General features: G+C 42.9%; 1 protein-coding gene across 3 annotated transcripts in view; it reads left to right on the top strand.

Moving 5' to 3' along the window:
* The window catches only part of rcn1 (reticulocalbin 1, EF-hand calcium binding domain), a 35,769-nt gene extending 22,269 nt beyond the window's left edge, over positions 1-13,500 (top strand). For 2 of the 3 annotated variants that reach the window (XM_041859596.2, XM_041859597.2), the window contains 5 exons: positions 4,704-4,897; positions 5,164-5,342; positions 9,755-9,815; positions 10,580-10,779; positions 12,166-13,500. In XM_041859596.2, coding sequence (XP_041715530.2) covers positions 4,704-4,897; positions 5,164-5,342; positions 9,755-9,815; positions 10,580-10,779; positions 12,166-12,273 — 742 coding nt within the window. In that variant the 3' untranslated portion in view covers positions 12,274-13,500. Of the gene's footprint in view, positions 1-2,995; positions 3,534-4,703; positions 4,898-5,163; positions 5,343-9,754; positions 9,816-10,579; positions 10,780-12,165 lie in introns of those variants that run through there. The other variant, XM_041859595.2, reaches the window with a different exon arrangement.
* The last annotated feature ends 6,837 nt before the right edge of the window (positions 13,501-20,337 follow it).

Raw genomic sequence — 20,337 nt, 5'->3', positions numbered from 1 at the left:
CGACCTGAAATAGTCCACCCACACAGACAGTGTGGTGAAGGCTCAACAGCTCCTCTTCAACCTCAGGAGGCGGAAGAAATTTGGCTTGCCCCCTAAAACCCACACAAACATTTACAGATGCACAATTGAGAGCATCCTGTCGGGCTGTATCTCCGCCTGGTACGGCAACTGCACCGCCCACAACCGCAGTGCTCTCCAGAGGGGGGTGCGGTCTGCCCAGCGCATCACCGGGGGCACACTGCCTGCCCTCCAGGACACCTACAGCACCCGATGTCACAGGAAGTCCAAAAAGATCATCAAGGACATCAACCATCCGAGCCACAGCCTGTTCACCCCGCTATCATCCAGAAGGCGAGGTCAGTACAGGTGCATCAAAGCTGGGACCGAGAGACTGAAAAACAGCTTCTATCTCAAGACCATCAGACTGTTAAATAGCCATCACTAGCTGGCTTCCACCCGGTTATGTAACCCTGCACCTTAGAGGCTGCTGCCCTATATACATAGACATGGAATCAATGGCCACTTTAATAATGGAACACTAGTCACTTTTATAATGTTTACATACTGCTTTACTCATCTCATATGTATATACTGTATTATATTCTACTGTATCTTAGTCACTGCCACCACGACATTGCTCGATCTAATATTTATATATTTCTTAATTCCATTATTTTACTTTTAGATTTGTGTGTATTGTTGTGAATAGATACTACTGCACTGTTGGAGCTAGGAACACCAGCATTTCGCTACACCCGCAATAACATCTGCTAAATATGTGTATGTGACCAATACATTTTGATTTGATTTGATTTGACAATGTATGCAGAGCAGAATTAGGACTATACCCGCTAGATATCAAAATCCAGAAAATAGTTGTTTAATTCTACAACCACCTAAAAGGAAGAGATGCACACACATTCCACCACAAAGCCCTCAGAGAGATTAACCTAGAGAAGAGTCACCTCAGCCAGCTGGTTCTGGGGCTCTGTTCACAAACACACCCCAGGACAGCAACACAATTAGACCCAACCAAATTATAAGAAAGAAAAAAGAGAACTATTTGACACACTGGAAAGAATTAACCAAAAAACAGAGCAAATTGGAATACTATCTGGCCCTAAACAGAGTACACAGTGGCAGAATAGCTGACCACTGTGACTGACCCAAAATTAACAACATTCTTGACTATGTACAGACTCAGTGAGCATAGCCTTGCTATTGAGAGAGGCCGCCATAGCCAGACCTGGCTCTTGAGAAAAGACAGGCTATGTGCACACTGCCCAACAAATGAGGTGGAAACTGAGCTGCACTTCCTAACCTCCTGCTAAATGTATGACCATATTAGAGATACATATTTCCTACAGATCACACAGACCCACAAAGAATTTTAAAACAAATCAAACATAGATAAATTCCCATATCTGTTAGGCGAAAAACTGCAGTGTGCAATCACAGCAGCAAGATCTGTGGCCCGTTGCCATGAGAAAAGGGCAACCAGTGGAGCACAAACAACATTACAAATACCACCTATATTTCTCTGTTTAGTTATCTCCCCCTACTATTCGTACTACTACTATTTGCACATTGCTAAAACACAGTACATAGATGATAATATAACACTTGAGATGTTTTGTGTCTTTTGTTTATTGTTTATTTCACTTGCTTTGGCAAAGTAAACACGTTTCCCATGCCAATAAAGCCCCATTTAATTGAAGGGAGAGGGGGAGAGAGAAGGAGAAAGAGAGCGAGAGAGAGAGAGAGAGAGAGAGAGAGAGAGAGAGAGAGAGAGAGAGAGAGAGAGAGAGAGAGAGAGAGAGAGAGAGAGAGAGAGTGAGTGAGAGAGAGAGAGAGAGAGAGAGAGAGAGTGAGAGAGAGAGAGAGAGAGAGAGAGAGAGAGAGAGAGAGAGAGAGAGAGAGAGAGAGAGAGAGAGAGAGAGAGAGAGAGAGAGAGAGAGAGAGAGAGAGAGAGAGAGAGAGAGAGAGAGTGTGAGTGAGAGAGGGAGTGAGAGAGGGAGTGAGAGAGAGAGAGAGAGAGAGAGAGAGAGAGAGAGAGAGAGAGAGAGAGAGAGAGAGAGAGAGGCATCTTTCTGGGAGAAAACACATCTGTGTATCATTATATCTCGCTGGGACACTCTTATTCAAATTGACTGGGCAAGACTAATTTAAATACATTAACTATTCATTAATTAATATAAAGGCCAGTTAGCCCCAGGGCCCTTTTATAATCAAAAACTGGGATGTACAGTTTATGCAAAAAAGCAAAGTCCATGTGTTGGCTTATTATGCTAATGCTGAATGACAAAATACATGTTCTCCAGCCTATGAATGGAGATTAGGGATGACGTTGTCAGCAAGTTGTTTCCAGGGTACACAGACTCTCCTATTGCACATTACAACATATTGAAATACAAAACGTATGAGAGAAGAAAATGTATGCTCACTACTGTAAATGGCTCTGGATAAGAGTGTCTGCTAAATGACTGAAATGTAAATGTGAATAGTAATAATATGACGCTATTTGTCCTGTCTATGTCTCATTGCCGGTCATGTTAATAACCATGAGTTGTTTTAATGCTGTCTTCAGCTAAAGACTGGGGGCCCTACACGTGTAACATGTGATGGGTATGGTACTCTGCTTTGTGGACTTCTGCTGTTTGTGCATTTCTTATGTTAAAACAGTAGGCTAGTATATTCTGAAGAAAACACACACACAGACAGAGAGAGAGAGCGCATAAACATACCCCTATCAATAAAACAGGACGACAACAAAGTGACTAAGGAGGGGCACAACTATTTTTGGCAGCCCCTAAAAATTGCGTGAGAGTTCTACGGCAGTGTTTACGTGTCATCTTGCAACGTGGCGCCCATAGTCATCTCGTGTTACAGACAGCCAATGGACCAATGACAGGGACACTAACAATGAGTGAGGCTGAACCAGCGCTGAAACCGAATATGTGAATGGTTGTACGTGAAGTAAGAAGCAACCTTGCTAGGTTGTGCTCTGTGGTGTCCCGTGGTAACCAGCCGGGCATGTTTGAAACGAAAATACGACCTGGGGCGGGCTGTACTTGTCTGAAGTGACCTGTGTAATGTATCTAAATGTACCTACACTTTACTGCAAGACTTGATGCCGCATTTCGGCAACATTGTTGGGCTCATCAAAGTAAGAAAGTAGCCAGCTTGCGCTGTTGTTTCATTTCGCATCTGCAGAGTTGTACAAAATTGGCCGCATTTGTAGCAGCGGGCTAATTAGCTCACATAGCTTCACACTCCGAAACAGCTGATCTGTCCTCAAACACCCTACTGATGGACGTGCACAGCTACGTGTGCGTTCTGCTCCTCTGTTTCTGTGTAGTGCTCGGTAAACCAACGCTAAGAAAAGAACGCGTCCACCACGACCCGCTCGAACTGATTAAGCAAGCCAACGAAGACAATCAGAGCTTTCAATTCGACCATGAGGCCTTTCTGGGAAAGGAGGACGCTACTACTTTCGACCAGCTTACCCCGGAGGAGAGCAAAGACAGGCTTGGGTAAGGTTCCCTTGTAAAGGCTAGAGATCCATGTGATACAATGCAGGGTCAGTCAAGTGCAAAACTAGTTAAGGCTACAGCTTATTTGGTCTCCTCAATTCCATTATTCTCTGACATCGCATCACGTTGGTGTCATTGCATTGCAAAGGTCTATATCTGGACAACAAGTGATGGTGACGCAACCAAACTCTCGTGCGTAATGTAGACTATTGTTACACTTCTCCAAAGTTCTGGGCCTTCTTAGTGGGTCACAATAGTCGCATATTCCTGTTAATGTATTCCGTGTTATCTTGGCTTTAGGTTATTAAAATTTCACAACGCGCCCAAGTGGTCCCTGAAACATTTGCATGGCAGCAGACCCTTGTGATATAACGGTGCAATATTATGCCTTTAAATGTAGCGCGAGTGCTATTCGCTCGCACACATTCCCCGTTCATATTATAATTGCAGAGTGTAGTTCTTAATTATGGATAATGCATTAAAGAAGCAAGAGGAGCTTTTGTGGTGTTGAGAGAGTTGGATAAAAGTTGAGAACCACGAACAGAATCGTGTTCGGGGTTTTTATATGTGTGTCTCAACCCGTGGAACATGTCATCTGCACTGTCTCGAGTGTGTTCTTTCATATAGAGACTTGTCCAGCTCCCTATAGTTATGTTTCATCTTTGCCACTGCTCAAATGTCATGAAGGCTCCATGTTACACACGTTGGCTGAAATGGGCGTAAACTGTGTAGTTGGCGCTTCTCCCTGAGAATTCCCTTTCCTGAATAGCATTGAGTGGGAGGGCCCTCTTAACATCACAACGTGGCAACCAAGATGGATATAAATACGTTTACCCTAGTTGGTGGAAAACTAATTTCCTAAATAGAACACACTCTCAATTTTATTTATGCACATGTTCCTCCCAAAGCAAACGTAAAGCAAACGTAACTCAATAGCTTTTTATTCTCTCAACAGTGGCTGACAGTATTTATAAACGGATAGTGTTTTTTTGCTAGAATGACTGCTTACTTATGCCACTGAAGACATCAACTCATGTCTAGGCTACTTTTTCTCAAAGAAATATATGGACCATTATATTCAACTGCATCTATGTATGGCTATGCATTATAATTCAAGGAAATGAATGATATAGACTATAGTACTGTTTGTGTGCCCCCTGTATCTCACAGTAAGATAGTGAACCGGATAGACGGTGATGGAGATGGCTATGTCACCATCACTGAACTGAAGGCCTGGATCAAGCGGGTGCAGAAGCGTTACGTCTACGAGAACGTGGCCAAGGTGTGGACGGATTACGACCTCAACAAAGACAACAAGATCTCGTGGGACGAGTACAAGCAGGCTACCTATGGCTACTACCTGGGTAAGATATGATATGACCTGCTTATGACATGTTCTGCCAGTGTTATGTAGCTGTTATGACTGAGAATTCAAGCAAAGTTTTATATCTATACGACTAAAGGCTGCCACCTCACCTCTCACCTCTCTCTCTCCTCTGTCCTCTCTGGTTGTCTGACAGCTAACAATATCACACCTTCCATCCAAATTCATTATCCTACCTAGTTATTTAAGCCAGCACCTCTACTTCAGTAGTTTGAACACCAACCACTTGTTTCTCTTTCCTCCAAGCTAACCCAGAGGAGTTTGAGGAGGCTAAAGACCAGTTCAGCTTTAAGAAGATGCTGCCCAGGGACCAGAGGAGATTTCAAACAGCTGATCTGGATGGAGACCTGGCGGCCGATAGAGAAGAGTTCACCTCCTTCCTCCACCCAGAGGAGTTTGACCACATGAAGGACATCGTGGTCCTGGTAAGTGTTCCATAGTCCAGGGCTACAAATCTGCACTGAAAGGTCTAGTGTTGGCCTGGATGCCAGCCTGTTTTTGCTCAGTTAGCGGAAGCTCTAACATGGGTTATGGTTGTGTAGTAGTAGATAGGAAAACCAAAACTCCACAGCAGCCTAGAAAACTGATTTGAGAACCTTTGATAACTTGTTATGGTTTAAACGAAACGCCGTAACTCGAGCGTATTTGAGAACCAGGTTTAAAACCTGAGTTATGTGAAGAGTTCAAAGCTGTATTGATAACTCCTCATCATACTCTATAGATGGGTTGGCTGGCTTTCTGAAAATGTTTTCTAATTCTTGGAACAGATGAGAGTTTGTGTGAAATGTGTTTCTGTCTGATGATGTCCCACTAGGAGTGCTCTGCATTCAGATCACTCTAATGACACTTTACTCAGCCTGGAAATGATGTGTCGATTTTTTGGAACAGGTCTAGTGGGACAAACCGACCCATGCCACTTAAATATAAAACTGACAGCGCCGAACAGTCGCGTGGCAAACATGGGGAAACTAATGCACTAGGCTTCTGTCTTCATAAAAGTTGTAATACCCATTTTACAGAGTTAATTATTGATGGTTCATTTTTCAGAAATGTTTCTGGGTTGCTGCTTGGGCAGTGTTGTTTTCATTGATTGTGGTGATCACACCCTGTGGTTGTAGTCAACAGGGGCAGTCTTTACAAGTAAGAACCAAGCCATGACATTAAGTCACATCCATCTTGTTATTATTGGGTAATATGACATGCCTACTCCCTGACATAGTAGGCCCATAACCCCTATACCACTCTAGTGTTGTAGAGGACATGAACCCCTATACCACTCTAGTGTTGTAGAGGACATGAACCCCTATACCACTCTAGTGTTGTAGAGGACATGAACCCCTATACCACTCTAGTGTTGTAGAGGACATGAACCCCTATACCACTCTAGTGTTGTAGAGGACATGAACCCCTATACCACTCTAGTGTTGTAGAGGACATGAACCCCTATACCACTCTAGTGTTGTAGAGGACATGAACCCCCTATACCACTCTAGTGTTGTAGAGGACATGAACCCCCTATACCACTCTAGTGTTGTAGAGGACATGAACCCCTATACCACTCTAGTGTTGTAGAGGACATGAACCCCTATACCACTCTAGTGTTGTAGAGGACATGAACCCCTATACCACTCTAGTGCTGTAGATGACATGAACCCCTATACCACTCTAGTGTTGTGGAGGACATGAACCCCTATACCACTCTAGTGTTGTAGAGGAGATATCCTGGATGAGTCATGCTATGGAGTGGTCTACAGTGCATTTGGAAAGTATTCAGACCCCTTCACTTTTTCCACATTTTGTTACTTTACAGCCTTATTCAAAAATGTATTAAATACATGTTTTTCCTCATCAATCTACACACACTATCCCATAATGCCAATGCGAAAACAGTTTATTAGCAATTTTTGCAAATGTATTAACAATAAAAAAAACAATAGCTTATTTACATAAGTATTCAGACCCTTTGCTATGAGACTCGAAATTGAGCTCAGGTGCATCCTGTTTCCATTGATCATCCTTGAGATGTTTCTACAACTTGATTGGAGTCCACCTGTGGTAAATTCAAATGATTGGACGTGATTTGGAAAAGCACACACCTGTCTATATAAGGTCCCACAGTTGACAGTGCATGTCAGAGCAAAAACCAAGCCATGAGGTTGAAGGAAATGTCCGGCGAGCTCCGAGGCAGGATTGTGTCGAGGCACAGATCTGGGGAAGGGTACCAAAACATTTCTGCAGCATTGAAGGTCCCCAAGAACACAGTGGCCTCCATCATTCTTAAATGGAAGAAGTTTGGAACCACCAAGACTCGTCCTAGAGCTGGCCGCCTGGCCAAACTGAGCAATCGGGGGAGAAGGGCCAAGAACCCGATGGTCCCTCTGTCAGAGCTCCAGAGTTCCTCTGTGGCAATGGGAGAACCTTCCAGAAGGACAACCATCTCTGCAGCACTCCACCAATCAGGCCTTTATGGTAGAGTGGCCAGACGGAAGCCACTCCTCAGTAAAAGGCACATGACAGCTCGCTTGGAGTTTGCCAAAAGGCACCTAAAGACTCTCAGACCATGAGAAACAAGATTCTCTGGTCTGATGAAACCAAGATTGAACTCTTTGGCCTGAATGCCAAGCGTCACATCTGGAGGAAACCTGGTACCATCCCTACGGTGAAGCATGGTGGTGGCAGCATCATGCTGTGAGGATGTTTTTCAGCGGCAGGGACTGAGAGACTAGTCAGGATCGAGGGAAAGATTAACAGAGCAAAGTACAGAGCGATCCTTGATGAAAACCTGCTCCAGAGCACTCAGGACCTCAGACTAGGGCGAAGGTTCACCTTTCAACAGGACAACGTCCCTAAGCACACAGCCAAGACAATGCAGGAGTTGCTTCGGGACAAGTCTCTGATTGTCTTTGAGTGGCCCAGCCAGAGCCCGGACTTGAACCTGATCTAACATCTCTGGAGAGACCTGAAAATAGCTGTGCAGCGACGCTCCCCATCCAACCTGACAGAGCTTGAGAGGATCTGCAAGGAAGAATGGGAGAAACTCCCCAAATACAGGTGTGCCAAGTTTGTAGCGTCAACCCAGGAAGACTCGAGGCTGTAATCGCTGCCAAAGGTGCTTCAACACAGTACTGAGTAAAGGGCCAGAATAGTTATGTAAATGTGATATTTCAGTTTTTTATTTTTTATAAATTTGCAAAAATGTCCAAAAACCTGTTTTTGCTTTGTCATTATGGGGTATTGTGTGAAGAAGAAAAACATTAATCCATTTTAGAGTAAGGCTATAATGTAACAAAATGTGGAAAAGGTCAAGGGTTCTGAATACTTTCCCAAATCATATAGAATTATTTTCTATATTTTCTATGAACACATGTTCTTGTTTATTATTAGCCACTTGACTTCCCAGGTTAAGTGATCTTTAAACGTTCGGTAGGCTTCAGCGGGGGCATTTATAACCTGCTTGAAGCAGGCTGTGTGTGTATGTGTGTAAAGCTAAGTGGGCTGGTAAGGGGGTTGACTGCATTTTGAGGCAGTCATAACATATCCGCTCTAATAACAACTGCTACAACCTTAAGCGTCGTTCACATTACCCATAAGCACTCCGTTACGTTGCGCCGGATGTCATGCATTTCAATGGGGATTTCCACAACTGCGTGGAAACACAACGCCCCTTGCGGTTGAAGGCTCCATTGTGAGACTTTTTCAAACTTTGCATCCTCTTCAGCCCAGCCAGAGTCCGTCGGAAAACAGGAAGTTACCAAACCACAGAAGAAAATGAAAATATTGATGGCTTTATGGGATAGCTAGCAACTTGTAAACAATTACCCATTCCTATAAGTGAGTACTATTTTAATAGTAATGTTACATAATACACATTAGCTGTTAAGACAATTATATTATGACTGTTGCCTCCCATTTTAAGTTTATTGTGATGGTAATTATTAGGTGGAGGTCTCTAGCTACAATGGTTTCTTCAACCAAGCCTAGCTTTTAGCTCTGCAGTGCAGGCTAGCTTGACTTGCTATAAAGTTAGAGAAACAAGTTGAGGGAAAAAGTAGCTAAACAAAACATGTTTTAACACTTGAAACAATATATTTATCCTGTCTTAAATAAAAAGGTCATATTTTGCAATCTCCCAAAATAAATGCTATCTCTGACGAGAGACAGGCTCTCCTCCATCTTGCCTTACAAACACTACACTTGACTTGTCCGTTCAGTAGCGTGGCAAGACTCTGTGAAGATGACGTACGGCGTAATGAAATGCGTCACGATGTAAACGGGGCATTAGGGAGGCAGTCATGACATATCCTCTCTCTGAACAACCGCTACAACCTTAGGGAGGCAGTCATTCAAATATAAGTTAAATGCCAAACAAGGGAACACAACACAACAAATATTGTGCAATGTTGACAAGATGAGTTGAGGCACTGTAAGCACACCTAAGAGACTGTATAGGGTTGGCACACAACTTTAAAATGACTATACATATATATATATATATATATATATAATCCATTCCTACAGATAATCAGATGGTTAGACATATCTAAAATGACTCAAGTAAAGCAACCATACATAGATTGTTCTAAAAGAAGTGGCTAAAATCTCTCATCTCTGAAAACAAGCGGACATCGTCTCCAGTCCAGGCGATGAGCTGATCAGCAGTGGCTCTGTAATCGTAGTGTCACCCTGCCAGCCCAGCTGTAAGCGGAGCCTCGTAGCTCGACTCATACTGCCTGGGGCTGTGTGTTTGATCTTTTTATTACTGTCAGTAGTGAGAGTCCCACTGCTGTTGACCCCTGTGACCCCCTTTTATGACATCATTGCCTGTGTTTGCGTGCAGGAGACCCTGGAGGACATTGATAAGAATGGAGACGGACATGTAGACGAGGATGAGTATATTGGTGAGTTGGGAGAGGCGTGACTGGGGTTGACACTGCATTAGAAGACTAATCTTTCATCAACACGAGTAACGGATCATTTTTACTCACAAATATGTTTTCACTTTTTTCTCTCCTTTTTCAGCGGAATTTCCATTTTTATACACAGGGACAGGTCTACCCTCATTTTAATGCATAACAATATTATTATTATTATTTTTTTTTTACAATTTCCTCCACAAACTATACCATGTTCTTATGGTATATTGGGGCTGTTTACAAGGCTTGGTGTTAGTATCCTCCTGGGTCTTATAGTCTAGTCTAGAGGAAGAGTTCCTAACACAAGATGTGGGCTAACCCCATGGGCTCTGTGACCTGATTAGGAATCAAAGGCCTGTTTGTTGGTTGCTCTGGGAAAGCTCTGCTGTGAGGCTGCATGCGACGTCAGTCTGCTGACTTAGTCTGTCTGCCTATTATAGGATTTCACTGTTCATTTTTGGTAGCGTTTTTATAGGAATGTCCGCTTAGAAACTGCTTGGAAACATTACTTAGCTAGCTTGTTAACCATTAGTTATATAGCGTTTTGATTACGTTACAGGTCCTTATAGTAAATGGTTTATACAGGGAATGCAAATGAGCACATGAACAAACAATGATTTACAAAAAATGTACTAATGGTTAACAAACTATTTAGTTACGGTTTGTAAGCAGACTTTCAAACAAAGAGTTTGCTTTTTGACCTTCTTTGAGTATGTCATCTAATCACATATATTCCTGTGTCATTGCAGCGGACATGTTTTCCCATGAGGAGGGGGGCCCAGAACCAGACTGGGTCAGGACGGAGCGGGACCAGTTCTCTGACTTCCGGGACCTGAACAAGGACGGCAAGATGGACGTGGAGGAGATCCGCCACTGGATCCTGCCCCAGGACTACGACCACGCAATGGCAGAGGCCCGACACCTGGTTTACGAGTCAGACCAGGACAAGGTACTGATCCTGTAACCTAGTTTACGAGTCAGACCAGGACAAGGTACTGATCCTATAACCTGGTCTACGAGTCAGACCAAGACAAGGTACTGATCCTATAACCTGGTCTACGAGTCAGACCAGGACAAGGTACTGATCCTATAACCTGGTCTACAAGTCAGACCAAGACAAGGTACTGATCCTATTACCTGGTCTACAAGTCAGACCAGGACAAGGTACTGATCCTATAACCTGGTCTACAAGTCAGACCAAGACAAGGTACTGATCCTATTACCTGGTCTACAAGTCAGACCAGGACAAGGTACTGATCCTATAACCTGGTCTACAAGTCAGACCAAGACAAGGTACTGATCCTATAACCTAGTCTACGAGTCAGACCAAGACAAGGTACTGATCCTATAACCTGGTCTACAAGTCAGACCAAGACAAGGTACTGATCCTATAACCTAGTCTACGAGTCAGACCAAGACAAGGTACTGATCCTATAACCTGGTCTACAAGTCAGACCAAGACAAGGTACTGATCCTATAACCTAGTCTACGAGTCAGACCAAGACAAGGTACTGATCCTATAACCTGGTCTACAAGTCAGACCAGGACAAGGTACTGATCCTATAACCTAGTCTACGAGTCAGACCAAGACAAGGTACTGATCCTATAACCTGGTCTACAAGTCAGACCAAGACAAGGTACTGATCCTATAACCTAGTCTACGAGTCAGACCAAGACAAGGTACTGATCCTATAACCTGGTCTACAAGTCAGACCAAGACAAGGTACTGATCCTATAACCTAGTCTACGAGTCAGACCAAGACAAGGTACTGATCATATAACCTAGTCTACGAGTCAGACCAAGACAAGGTACTGATCCTATAACCTGGTCTACAAGTCAGACCAAGACAAGGTACTGATCCTATAACCTAGTTTACGAGTCAGACCAGGACAAGGTACTGATCCTATAACCTAGTCTACAAGTCAGACCAGGACAAGGTACAGATCCTATAACCTAGTCTACGAGTCAGACCAGGACAAGGTACTGATCCTATAACCTAGTCTACAAGTCAGACCAGGACAAGGTACTGATCCTATAACCTAGTCTGCGAGTCAGACCAGGACAAGGTACTGATCCTATAACCTGGTCTACAAGTCAGACCAAGACAAGGTACTGATCCTATAACCTGGTCTACAAGTCAGACCAAGGCAAGATACTGATCCTATATGATTCCCAACGATTGCTTGTTTAAGTTTTCACTCCTATTTACCAGTTTTATGGCTGGTAATATTATGTAGGATAAAGATCTTGAGTTTGAATTTCAAGTGTTATTCCTTAGTAGTAGGATATCTTATATACTCTATATGTAAACTTGACCAGTTTCTCTCTCCTCAGGACACAATGCTGACCAAGGAGGAGATCCTGGAGAACTGGAACATGTTTGTAGGAAGTCAGGCCACCAACTATGGAGAAGACCTGACCAAGAACCACGACGAACTCTGAGCATAATTTAGTGTAGGTGTGTGTTTGTGGCAGGGCGGTTGGACCTCAACTGAGCATCGTCAACCTCGACCACCAACTTGTCTGGTCCTCAGCCTTATCCTGCTGAATGGGACAGATGTAGACCCAACACTGCATTAACCCCCGAGGGGAGAGTCCAAGGAATGGTCTGTTCTTACCACTGACGGTCGAGGTCCTCCTGAGCGGTTGGACAGGGTTTGGTCCTGTTTCTGACATTTAGGAACAGATATTGACCACACCGAACCTCTGTGCGACTGCCGTTGACAGTGCTTATCGGCCAGACACCCATCTGGCTTAGCTGCCTTTTTAGATATATTTAGAGGTAGCCATCATCAAATAACCATCTTTGACCGTTTGATAATTTCCCTTATATTGTATTTTCTTTAAACCTTACATGTCTTAGCAGAGATGAGAACGTAGGGTTGATCGTCAGGAATATTTTATTTGATTGTGGTTTGAATGTGAAAACAAAGCACAACCTAGAATACTAACTCTAATTGTATTTATTTAGTTAACTTGAGGAGGCGAAGAAGCCTGGGAGGTATAATAGTTAGAGGTCAGTGGGTGTTTATAGCGTTTATGAAGGCTGCCTATTTTTTGAACTTGTCAGATATCACTACACTCTTTCTGTTTTTATACAGTGGACACAGATGTTGTTTTTGTTTTGTTTTGCTGGCCAGTAAAGACTATTTTACAAATTACATTTTTTGAAGTGCTCTTGGATTTGCGAGCTTCCTCTTGTAAAATGTTTTATGAACTCTTACTAACACCCATCTTAATGTCATGCTCTTTGCACGCATCTGTTTTCCAATACAGTCTGTGAAAACATTCATTTTATTCATATTTTATTCACTTTTGCTTTGTTCGCTTGTTTATTTTTATACACTTAAGGCCTGCATGTGTCAAAATTGAATATGAGTTTCATGCAAAATAACCAGGCTATTGTCGTGATGAAAATGTAAGTTTTGCCTTTTCATTGTTGTGGAAATGGGAGTTTTGCAGTGATGTAAAATGACTTGAAACGCAGGAGAATAGGGGTTCCAGAGTACTGTATGCATGTCCTCCGTTAACTCAAAGCTGCTTCTCATATTGACACTATTGTTCACGTTGTAAGATAGGACTTCCTGTTATATCACTTCCTCTTGTACCATGCCAAATGTACTCCCTTGTGTATATTAATGTTTTTGAAAAAGAAACACATTTTCCCATTCTTGTCTCCAGTTTGTAATTCTGTGATGACCCACATATTTTTCTATGTACCTTTTCTTTTTCCGCATAGGAAGTTAAGCAAAGGTTTTTCTGCTGTTACAAGTTGTTTTATATTGGTCTCTGCTAAGCTCAGTTGTAGGATTGGCACCTCTTGTTTGAATCTAGGGCTTGGGAAAGGGTTCAGTCATGAACAAGGTCTGGCAGAGAGCTGGAGAGATTGGGTATCATTTGAAACAGGACAGACAGACACAGACACAAACACCAATTTAAACACCTTTCACATCACCCAGACACACATTAGGCTTTTAGTTTTTACCCCTTCTCTTTGTCTGTCTCTCTCTCTCTCTGGCTCTTTCTCTGGCTCTTTCTCTCTCTCTCGTGTATAAACACCACTAGCTGTTACTCTCACGCTGCTTTCTTTCTCTCCTCTCGTTCTTAGTCTTGCTCTCACGCTTTCTCTCTGACACAGGCTAGCACTCAGCACAGCTGTGGATCAGTGCTTAATAAGTCATTGTGTTATTGTCTTGGCTGACTCAAACAGCCTGTAGTTTCCCACCGCTACAGTTACAGTACTGGAGGTCTGTTAAGACCCCCTAACCTGTAGCTACAGGTGGACGTGTTCAATTACAATCCTTGTGTGTGAGACCGACCAGCTTACTGGCTGCTACTGCTTGGCTACAGGCCAAACTGTCCACAGGGCCACTGACTTGCTAATTGGTTTTCCGCTACAGGTCGCTGAAGTGTGTGTGTGTGTGTGTTTATATACACACTAGTACCAGTGTGCTTGCCGGTTCATTGGCATGCCTCCACTAATGTTTGTACATCTGTCTATTTGACTGAGTGAGTGTTAAAACACGAGGCATGAGGGGATGCTGTTGACGCTGTCACTGACTAATTGAAACACACACACCCTCACAGTGTTAGCAGGGATAGGGTGAATCTGACTACAGTCGCTCCTGGCTGTTCCAGTGGAACTCTCCAGTGTAACTGAGAAAGCCACCCAGCATGGTCTGTCCCCTCTGTCCTCTCATGTGGAACATACGGGTGGATATATGTGTCTCAGTAAGGATGACAAGTGGAGCAGGACCAATGTGATGAAGCTCATTAGGAACTACAGACGGCTGTGTACTGTGTGTGTTAGGCTGTCATTCTGTTTTAGTAGAGGGCCTTGTTGCACATTCTATGGAACACCACAGAATAAGAAGTCATCTTGTACGCTAGCATATCTTACCAGGCACTCTGGAATGGGGATAAGGCACAATGTCTTGAGGTGGTTTAATATTGTGGTAGCTAGGTGACGCGGTTTAGTTTAATATTGTGGTAGCTAGGTGTCTCAAGGTGGCGGTTTAGTTTAATATTGTGGTAGCTAGGTGTCTCAAGGTGGCGGTTTAGTTTAATATTGTGGTAGCTAGGTGTCTCAAGGTGGCGGTTTAGTTTAATATTGTGGTAGCTAGGTGTCTCAAGGTGGCGGTTTAGTTTAATATTGTGGTAGCTAGGTCTCTCGAGGTAGCGGTTTAGTTTAATATTGTGGTAGCTAGGTCTCTCGAGGTGTCGATTTAGTTTAATATTGTGGTAGCTAGGTGACACGGTTTAGTGTAATATTGTGGTAGCTAGGTCTCTCGAGGTGGCGGTTTAGTTTAATATTGTGGTAGCTAGGTCTCTCGAGGTGGCGATTTAGTTTAATATTGTGGTAGCTACAGTGAGGGGAAAAAAGTATTTGATCCCCTGCTGATTTTGTATGTTTGCCCACTGACAAATAAATGATCAGTCTATAATTTTAATGGTAGGTTTATTTGAACAGTGAGAGACAGAATAACAACCAAAAAATCCAGAATAACGCATGTCAAAAATTTTATAAATTGATTTGCATTGTAATGAGGGAAATAAGTATTTGACCCCCTTTCAATCAGAAAGATTTCTGGCTCCCAGGTGTCTTTTATACAGGTAACGAGCTGAGATTAGGAGCACACTCTTAAAGGGAGTGCTCCTAACCTCAGCTTGTTACCTGTACAAAAGATACCTGTCCACAGAAGCAATCAATCAGATTCCAAACTCTCCACCATGGCCAAGACCAAAGAGCTCTCCAAGGATGTCAGGGACAAGATTGTAGACCTACAAAAGGCTGGAATGGGCTACAAGACCATCGCCAAGCAGCTTAGTGAGAAGGTGACAACAGTTGGTGTGATTATTCGCAAATGGAAGAAACACAAAATAACTGTCAATCTCCCTCGGCCTGGGGCTCCATGCAACTCACCTCGTGGAGTTGCAATGATCATGAGAACGGTGAGGAATCAGCCCAGAACTACACGGGAGGATCTTGTCAATGATCTCAAGGCAGCTGGGACAATAGTCACCAAGAAAACAATTGGTAACACACTACGCCGTGAAGGACTGAAATCCTGCAGCGCCCGCAAGGTCCCCCCTGCTCAAGAAAGCACATATACAGGCCCGTCTGAAGTTTGCCAATGAACATCTGAATGATTCAGAGGAGAACTGGGTGAAAGTGTTGTGGTCAGATGAGACCAAAATCGAGCTCTTTGGTATCAACTCAACTCGCCGTGTTTGGAGGAGGAGGAATGCTGCCTATGACCCCAAGAACACCATCCCCACAGTCAAACATGGAGGTGGAAACATTATGCTTTGGGGTTTTTTTTCTGCTAAGGGGACAGGACAACTTCACCGCATCAAAGGGACGATGGACGGGGCCATGTACCGTCCAATCTTGGGTAAGAACCTCCTTCCCTCAGCCAGGGCATTGAAAATGGGTCGTGGATGGGTATTCCAGCATGACAATGACCCAAAACACACGGCCAAGGCAACAAAGGAGAGGCTCAAGAAGAAGCACATTAAGGTCCTGGAGTGGCCTAGCCAGTCTCCAGACCTTAATCCCATAGGAAATCTGTGGAGGGAGCTGAAGGTTTGAGTTGCCAAACGTCAGCCTCGAAACCTTAATGACTTGGAGAAGATCTGCAAAGAGGAGTGGGACAAATTCCCTCCTGAGATGTATGCAAACCTGGTGGCCAACTACAAGAAACGTCTGACCTCTGTGATTGCCAGCAAGGGTTTTGCCACCAAGTACTAAGTAATGTTTTGCAGAGGGGTCAAATACTTATTTCCCTCATTAAAATGCAAATCAATTTATAAAATGTTTGACATGCGTCTTTCAGGATTTTTTTGTTGTTATTCTGTCTCTCACTGTTCAAATAAACCTACCATTAAAATGATAGACTGATCATGTCTTTGTCAGTGGGCAAACGTACAAAATCAGCAGGGGATCAAATACTTTTTTCGCTCACTGTAAGTATCTCAAGGTGGCGGTTTAGTTTAATAGTGTGGTAGCTAGGTGCCGGTTTAGTTTAATATTGTGGTAGCTAGGTATCTCGAGGTGGCGATTTAGTTTAATATTGTGGTAGCTAGGTGTCTCAAGGTGGCGGTTTAGTTTAATATTGTGGTAGCTAGGTGTCTCAAGGTGGCTGTTTAGTTTAATATTGTGGTAGCTAGGTCTCTCGAGGTGGCGGTTTAGTTTAATATTGTGGTAGCTAGGTCTCTCGAGGTGGCGGTTTAGTTTAATATTGTGGTAGCTAGGTGTCTCGAGGTGGCGGTTTAGTTTAATATTGTGGTAGCTAGTTGTCTCAAGGTGGCTGTTTAGTTTAATATTGTGGTAGCTAGGTCTCTCGAGGTGGCGGTTTAGTTTAATATTGTGGTAGCTAGGTCTCTCGAGGTGGCGATTTAGTTTAATATTGTGGTAGCTAGGTGTCTCAAGGTGGCGGCTTAGTTTAATATTGTGGTAGCTAGGTGTCTCAAGGTGGCGGTTTAGTTTAATATTGTGGTAGCTAGGTGACACGGTTTAGTTTAATAATGTGGTAGCTAGGTGACTTAAGGTGGCGGTTTAGTTTAATATTGTGGTAGCTAGGTATCTCAAGGTGGCAGTTTAGTTTAATAATGTGGTAGCTAGGTGACACGGTTTAGTTTAATATTGTGGTAGCTAGGTGTCTCAAGGTGGCGGTTTAGTTTAATATTGTGGTAGCTAGGTGCCGGTTTAGTTTAATATTGTGGTAGCTAGGTATCTCGAGGTGGCGATTTAGTTTAATATTGTGGTAGCTAGGTGTCTCAAGGTGGCGGTTTAGTTTAATATTGTGGTAGCTAGGTGTCTCAAGGTGGCAGTTTAGTTTAATATTGTGGTAGCTAGGTGATACGGTTTAGTTTAATAATGTGGTAGCTAGGTATCTCGAGGTGGCGATTTAGTTTAATATTGTGGTAGCTAGGTGTCTCAAGGTGGCGGTTTAGTTTAATATTGTGGTAGCTAGGTGTCTCAAGGTGGCGGTTTAGTTTAATATTGTGGTAGCTAGGTATCTCAAGGTGGCAGTTTAGTTTAATAATGTGGTAGCTAGGTGACACGGTTTAGTTTAATATTGTGGTAGCTAGGTGTCTCAAGGTGGCGGTTTAGTTTAATATTGTGGTAGCTAGGTGCCGGTTTAGTTTAATATTGTGGTAGCTAGGTATCTCGAGGTGGCGATTTAGTTTAATATTGTGGTAGCTAGGTGTCTCAAGGTGGCGGTTTAGTTTAAAATTGTGGTAGCTAGGTGTCTCAAGGTGGCGGTTTAGTTTAATATTGTGGTAGCTAGGTCTCTCGAGGTGGCGATTTAGTTTAATATTGTGGTAGCTAGGTGACACGGTTTAGTTTAATAATGTGGTAGCTAGGTGACTTAAGGTGGCGGTTTAGTTTAATATTGTGGTAGCTAGGTATCTCAAGGTGGCAGTTTAGTTTAATAATGTGGTAGCTAGGTGACACGGTTTAGTTTAATATTGTGGTAGCTAGGTGTCTCAAGGTGGCGGTTTAGTTTAATATTGTGGTAGCTAGGTATCTCAAGGTGGCAGTTTAGTTTAATATTGTGGTAGCTAGGTGACACGGTTTAGTTTAATATTGTGGTAGCTAGGTCTCTCGAGGTGGCGCTTTAGTTTAATATTGTGGTAGCTAGGTGACACGGTTTAGTTTAATATTGTGGTAGCTAGGTGTCTCAAGGTGGCTGTTTAGTTTAATATTGTGGTAGCTAGGTCTCTCGAGGTGGCGGTTTAGTTTAATATTGTGGTAGCTAGGTCTCTCGAGGTGGCGGTTTAGTTTAATATTGTGGTAGCTAGGTGTCTCAAGGTGGCGGTTTAGTTTAATATTGTGGTAGCTAGGTGTCTCAAGGTGGCGGTTTAGTTTAATATTGTGGTAGCTAGGTCTCTCGAGGTGGCGGTTTAGTTTAATATTGTGGTAGCTAGGTCTCTCGAGGTGGCGATTTAGTTTAATATTGTGGTAGCTAGGTGACACGGTTTAGTTTAATAATGTGGTAGCTAGGTGACTTAAGGTGGCGGTTTAGTTTAATATTGTGGTAGCTAGGTATCTCAAGGTGGCAGTTTAGATTAATAATGTGGTAGCTAGGTGACACGGTTTAGTTTAATATTGTGGTAGCTAGGTGTCTCAAGGTGGCGGTTTAGTTTAATATTGTGGTAGCTAGGTATCTCAAGGTGGCAGTTTAGTTTAATATTGTGGTAGCTAGGTGACACGGTTTAGTTTAATATTGTGGTAGCTAGGTCTCTCGAGGTGGCGCTTTAGTTTAATATTGTGGTAGCTAGGTGACACGGTTTAGTTTAATATTGTGGTAGCTAGGTGTCTCAAGGTGGCGGTTTAGTTTAATATTGTGGTAGCTAGGTGTCTCAAGGTGGCGGTTTAGTTTAATATTGTGGTAGCTAGGTATCTCAAGGTGGTGATTTTAGTTTAATATTGTGGTAGCTAGGTGTCTCGAGGTGGTAGTTTAGTTTAATATTGTAGTAGCGGTTTAGTTTAATATTGTGGTAGCTAGGTATCTCAAGGTGGCGATTTAGTTTAATATTGTGGTGGCTAGGTATCTCAAGGTGGTGATTTAGTTTAATATTGTGGTAGCTAGGTGTCTCGAGGTGTAGTTTAGTTTAATATTGTAGTAGCGGTTTAGTTTAATATTGTGGTAGCTAGGTATCTCAAAGTGGCGGTTTAGTTTAATATTGTGGTAGCTAGGTGACGGTTTAGTTTAATATTGTGGTAGCTAGGTGCCGGTTTAGTTTAATATTGTGGTAGCTAGCTATCTCGAGGTGGCAGTTTAGGTTAATATTGTGGTAGCTTGGTATCTCAAAGTGACAGTTTAGTTTAATATTGTGGTAGCTAGGTGTCGGTTTAGTTTTTAATATTGTGGTAGCTAGGTGTCTTGGTTTAGTTCAATATTGTGGAAGCCTGGTGACTATGTATGTATTTGGTATTTTCATTGACATTCCTTTGACATTTTCCAAGTTTAGTGAATCTGTGACCAGCAGTGAAATTGTATATATTCCCACTCCAGTTGGCTGATGTTGAATATTTCATAAATAACTAAGAGGTGATTTTTTAAAAGTTATAACCCATGAATAGAGATCAGTGATGAATTTGAATGTCTGACATTAGATACCAATTTTGAGTAATAGTATTTTTTTTTACATTTTAGTAATTTAGCAGACACTCTTATCCAGAGCGACTTACAGGAGCAATTAGGGTTAAGTGCCTTGGTCAAGGACATATCTACAGATTTTTCACCTAGTCGGCCCAGCGTTTCGAACCAGTGACCTTTCGGTTACTGGCCCAACGCTCTTAACTGCTAGGCTACCTGCCGCCTCTGTGGAATATGGAAATAGGAACACTGAAATGCACAAATATCATAAGTGCCTGGAGTGATATTTGAATGTCCTACCTCCTCCTGGGTCTTGATGAAGAGAGACATTACACTTTGTAATGGTTGGTTTTTCTGTGGCTTTAGTCAATCATTTGAGGTCAGTCTAGAGTCAACA

The sequence above is a fragment of the Coregonus clupeaformis genome, unplaced genomic scaffold (assembly GCF_020615455.1).
Source record: "Coregonus clupeaformis isolate EN_2021a unplaced genomic scaffold, ASM2061545v1 scaf0538, whole genome shotgun sequence".
Taxonomy (NCBI): Eukaryota; Metazoa; Chordata; class Actinopteri; order Salmoniformes; family Salmonidae; genus Coregonus; species Coregonus clupeaformis.
This window is presented reverse-complemented; position numbering and strand designations above follow the sequence as displayed.